The following is a 5,673-nucleotide window of genomic DNA, read 5'->3' on the forward strand; positions in this document are numbered from 1 at the left end:
CACCGCCTGGCTGGGGAGGGTAGGGTTTACAGTCTTGTAGAGGACCTAAGTGGGGACACTAAGGAAATGGCGGAGTCCAATTAATTGTTGGCATGGGTCTGCACCTAATTAGTATGAGGGGGCTTCACAGGAGGAAGTTTATCATCACAGGGGGCTTTCCAGCTTGGGCAGGTTCTGCCACCTCGGTTGTCTTATCAGGCTGTCTCATCGGGGCCTGACACCTGGAGGAAGCTGCTAACTGAAATGTTGGTGGCTTGAGTTTACTTTGGCCTAACACCACCCAGGGACCCTACTACTCTTGTTGTTAGGTACCCTCTAAAAAGAACCAACAAATAGTTTTCAAATCATGTGACAGAGCAAAACTGCCCTACAGGGTTTGGTAGGCTGTGATCTTTACAGAAGCAGGTTACCAGGTCCTTCTTCTGCAGAGCTGCTGGATGAGTTCGAACCCACCAACCTGAACCCACTCACCTTTTTGGTTAACAGCCAATCATTTAACCATTGCACCACTTAGTCTCTACTCTTAACCAAAAAAAAACAAAAAACAAACCCATTGCCATCAAGTCAATTCCAACTCATAATGACCCCCATTGGGTTTCCAAGGCAGGAAGTAGATTGCCCAGTCTTGCTTCCGGGGAGTGGGCTGGTGAGGATGAACCACCAACCTTCTGGTTAGCAGTCAGATGCCTTAGGCACTATGCTACCAGAGCTCTAGTCTCTACTCTTAGGGGCAGGTAAAAGTTTCCTTTGGTAAGTGAACCTATTAATTCACTATTTTTGGGAGATTATTCTGTGATTTGAGAAGACTTCAAAACATATGGCAATTCCTAGGATACTGCCCCATCCTCAATATATTATGTGTGGTCTTGAGAGAAAAGGATAGTGTTGAGTAAGAAAAACAGTCTATATTAAAATGCTTACCTAAAGTTTCCTGGTTCAATGTAGTGGGTAAAGTCAAGTACTGAAATCAGATGGCCTGAGTTGAAGACATTCTGTTATAATGGACAAGTTACTTAACTTCCCCACTTTCCTGTGCCTTGATTTCCTCAACTACTGTATAATAAAAGCAATGATTTTTAAAAGTACCTGTTTAAAATGGCTAAAGATTAAAAAAAGATCCCACACCTGTAAAGTGCTTTGTAAACTTCAGAACTCTATACCTGTGTTACCATGTGTTAAAATCCACATGAGATGCCCTTTGGTAATCAAGCCACGCAGCAAAGGTTATCACTTTCGTTTGAAAGTTCCCTTCAAAACATCGTTAACTGGGTGTGCGCAGGAACACAAAACCAAAATGAAGTTCTCCTCCAAATTGTTCTGGCTTAAGTAAATGCGAATATACTTACCACGGATTCTCCTGTGAACTACTACCAACACTGAGGGAAAACGGGTTAAAATGAGGCTAAAATTGAAAACGAAAAAATACTGCTACACTTTGGGGCCGATGTTGAACAAGCAGTAAAGTGAAACTCGGCGAGCAGAAGGCTGGAGGAGGCCTGGCCCGAAGCCCCGCCCCTCACGTCACAAATCTGCGCGGGCGAACTTGGCCCAGATGTGCTGACTGAAGCTGGAGACGGTTTTCCAGCAACAGCAGCACTTCTCAAACTTGTGCTGTCTAATGAGCTACTACCCGCGGTCCCTATCAATGCCCACAAGTCCGGGCCCCGCGGCTCTCCCGTCACAGACTTCCACAGACTGAGCTGCAGCGCAAGAGGGAGGATCTACTGGCAAGGGGAGAAAGCAAGAGCCTCAGAATACCTGAGCCGAGATGAATCCCTCATAGACGGTTTTCTCCCGGTTTTGGGGCAGAAGCAACGGGCACTGGCGCAACAGGCTTGTTTCCATCACCGCCAAACTCTCACTTCGCTGACCCGCAAGGAAGTTAGAAGCGGGACCAGACACCGCACATGCGTAGTCTCGCTAATGACCGGGATACCCCACCTTCCCCCTCACCCTCCCCCCCCCAGGCGGAAACTGGAGTCTTGGCGGGAAAAAGTCTCGAGGCTTCCGCGGGCAGAAGTGCAGGTCTAGTGTTGTCTGGGAGACGGATGCAGGCATAGCAAACATAGACATGGCCCAGCAGGAGGCGGCATTGACCCCCACGAAAGGCGGGAGGGAATACTTTAAAATTCACAACTGAGACTCAAGGAGATCATGTGTATTATATCCATACTTGTCCCAAGAACATTTTTGGATGATTGTGTTTGACTTTATTGAAAATTTGCCACCACTACCAATCCCTCCGGGAGCTCTGGTAGCATAGTGCCTAAGGCAGTTGACTGCTAACCAGAAGGCTGGTGGTTCAAACCCACCAGCCACTCCTCAGAAGGAAGATGGGGCAATCTACTTCCATAGTGATACTGCCTCGAACCCAAAGAGAGGTCGCTATGAGTCCGACTCTATGGCACAGAACAACGACAACAACCAATCACTCTAAAAGGGATCAAAATTGGAGATCCTCGACAGAGTGGGAGAAAAATGTGGAATAAAACTCAGAATCATTGGGGGAGAAAAAAAAAAAAGGTGAGGCTTACTGATTGTATAGAAAATGGTGAAACCCCTGACACTGTGGCCCCTAGTCACCTTTGGAGCCCAGAATTGAACCACTCCTGTGTCTTCCAGCTAAACAATGGACAGGCCTACAAGGTGAACATTTACACCAGAGAGGTACACTCCTTAGAGCTATCAAGAGACTACCAGCTCCTCCTCGGAAGAAAGATGGGCAATCTACTTCCATAAAGATTTACCGCCTAGGAAACCCCATGGGGTCTCTATGAGTAGGAATGTACTCAATGGCAGTGGGCTTGGTTTGGTTTTGGTATGACATTAAATTATTATATTACCTTCAAAATAGCATTTACAATATACTTTGGCTTACCAAGGAGCTCTGGTAGTATAGTGCCTAAAGCACTTGACTGCTAACCAGAAGGCTGGCACTTCAAACCCACCAGCCACTTCTTGGAAGGAAGGTTGGGCAATCCTACTTCCATAGTGATACTGCCTCGGAAACCCAAGGAGGGGTCGCTATGAGTCGGGGCCAACTCGACGGCAAAACCACAACAACAACAACAATGAGAAACACATTATACACATATACATGATCTGTAATTTCTGTATTGAGATATTGCATACACCAGACTCAATTGTTACATACTGTCCCCATAAACATCTAGAGAGGGAAAATTGCTAATGAACTTGAACATTTTGGTAATTAATCTCTAACAACTCGCTCTGGTTTGTGGCTTTTTTTTTTTTTTTTGTATTAGAAGATTTTACCATTTGTTAGCAACAGTGAGATAGCTTGTGCAAAGCGGTAAGAAATCCCCTCTGCTTTTTTTTTTTCCCCCCAATTGTGATTTGGGTGAAAGTTACTGAGCAAATTCATTTTTCATACAGCAGGTCATACACATTTTGTTTCAGGACATTGATTGCAATGCCCATAACGTAACATCTCTCTTCCCACTTTCTCCTGTGGTTACCTGTTCCCTGTATCTTTCCTTCCTACCCATTCCTGCCATCTGAACTATTGCCCTGTACAAATACTACCCTTCTGATCACCCATGATTGATTTTTCTAAGGAGTGCACCTACCTGGTGTAAATGTTAACCTTATATGCCTTGTCAGGAAGTCATGAGAGTGGATTGAATTCCAAGCCTGAAGGGTGACTAGGGGTCATAGTCTCAGGGGTTTCAACAGTCTCTATCAAACCAGTGAGCCTGGTGGTTTTTTGGTCTTTTTTTAAAAGATTTTGAGTTTTGTTCCACATTTTTCTCCTGTAGTGATCCCTTTCTGAGTGGTTGACAGTGATAGCCAGGCACTATCTAGTTCTTCTGGTCTCATGGTTACATAGGTCAATGTTCACGTGGTCCACTAGTCCCTTGGACTAATTGTTTCCATGCATCTTTGGCTTTCTTCATTCTTCTTTGCTCTAGATGAGGAGAGATCAGTTGTTGCATCCAGATGGCCACTTGCAAGCTTTTAAGACCTGCAGTGAATTGCTTGATGTGGCCCTTCTAGCCATTGTCCTCCATTCTGTGATGTTTTGTAAATCCCATTATCCATGCCTGTTTGGACGGGTGTGGTAGTTAAGGTCAGGTATCAACTTGCCTGGGCAGCTGGTAGTAGTCATTCCCTGTAATGACTCTGTGATGGGATTTAGGTTATTTCTGTTGGGGCAACACAGGTGGAATGTATCTTGAGTCCTACCTTGTTGGAGGGTATAATTCAAATCACCACCCTTAGCTTCCCTGAGGGTATACCTACGAATCTCCTGGGAAGATTCGCTCTCCTCTTGCTCTGGCTTTGTGTCTTGGCTCATCCTCATCTCACCCCTGGATTTGGGACAGCAGCCATCATCTGATCTGCTGATCAAGGTTCATCAAACCCTGAGAGTTGGAAGGATCCTCCAGTCCTACTCACGGACCTGGGACCCATCAGCCTGCCAGCCTCCACCACTACTATGTGTGACGAACCTTTGGGTGTCTGTGAGTTCTGTGAGGTGTTACAGCGAAATACAGAACCCTAAGACTGGGGAAATTACTGGGAGGAGAAGGAGGAGTTAATGTCTGAAATGATGAGTGGTACGGTAGTTTGGACATTTGGGACATCTTTAACATCTGCCTCATGGGGACTGGCCTTGTGCTGATCTTTCTGAGAGAAATTGTTCAAGCAAGACCCCTATCACTACTAAGCAAAGCAAGATTTAAAACAATGTTTTTGTGTAGTGTGTTATGCCAATTAAGCTTGATATCCCCCTCGACACTCCCTCCAGGTAGTTGGCTGTGGCTAAGAAGTTATCATGACTTTGTCCACTGTTGGTTCTATTTATATGGACATTCTTATAGCACATACAAATATGTATGTAGAAATATTGTCTTCCAAACATATATGATCATGGTTATATTCCCTTTTGCCCAGACATACCTGAGCATTAAGCCTCTCTACCTCTGTATCTACCTGTAGGTAATGTTTGTTACTACTGATAATGCAGCATTGTATATGTCAAAGTGTTTATCCCTGTTGTCTGTACTTCTTGTGCACATCTCTGTGTCTTCCTTTTCTTTAGTTTTACTGTGTTGGTCAATACCTTTTGGTATATTCCCTTTCCTTAACCCAAATCAATACTTGTCTCTTACCTATCTAGCATTTTTCCTTCCCTTCCCCTCCCATCACTGGTAACAAAGAAAGTTGCCTTCTTTATATAAACCTTTCCTTGACTTTTTACAATAGTGGAAAAATACAGTATTTGTCCTTCTGTGATTGACTTACTTCACTCAGCATAATGTCCTCCAAGTTCATCCATGTTATAATTCACAGATTATATGTTATTCTTCAATGTTGCATAGTATTCCATTGTGTTTATGTACCATAGTTTGGTTATCCTTTCCTCCCTTGATGGGCACTTAGGTTGTTTCCATCTCTTTGCCATTGTGAATAATACGGAGATAAACATGGGTGTGCATATATCTATCCATGTCCTGGTTCTCACTTCTTTACAATATATACCTAATAATGAGATTGCTGGATCAAATGGTATTTCTTCTTCCAACATTTTATGGAATCTCCATACCATTTTCCTTCCAGTGAGATGATTTCCTTGAAGATTAAGGTGGGCTTGACACAAGCCATGGTGTTTTCAATTGCCTCATATGCATGTGAGAACTGGACAGTGTA

General features: G+C 44.1%; 1 protein-coding gene across 1 annotated transcript in view; it reads right to left on the reverse strand.

The window, feature by feature from the left end:
- Positions 1-2,073, reverse strand: part of FANCL (FA complementation group L) — a 138,122-nt gene extending 136,049 nt beyond the window's left edge. Inside the window, exons 1-2 of the mRNA XM_007938015.2 lie at positions 1,954-2,073; positions 1,759-1,866 (exon numbers count right to left, since the gene is read on the reverse strand). Coding sequence (XP_007936206.2) covers positions 1,759-1,866; positions 1,954-2,073 — 228 coding nt within the window. The remainder of the gene's footprint in view (positions 1-1,758; positions 1,867-1,953) is intronic.
- Between the last annotated feature and the right edge of the window lie 3,600 nt (positions 2,074-5,673).

The sequence above is a fragment of the Orycteropus afer genome, unplaced genomic scaffold (genome assembly GCF_000298275.1).
Source record: "Orycteropus afer afer isolate SDZICR_OR568_19922 unplaced genomic scaffold, OryAfe1.0 scaffold00046, whole genome shotgun sequence".
NCBI lineage: Eukaryota > Metazoa > Chordata > Mammalia > Tubulidentata > Orycteropodidae > Orycteropus > Orycteropus afer.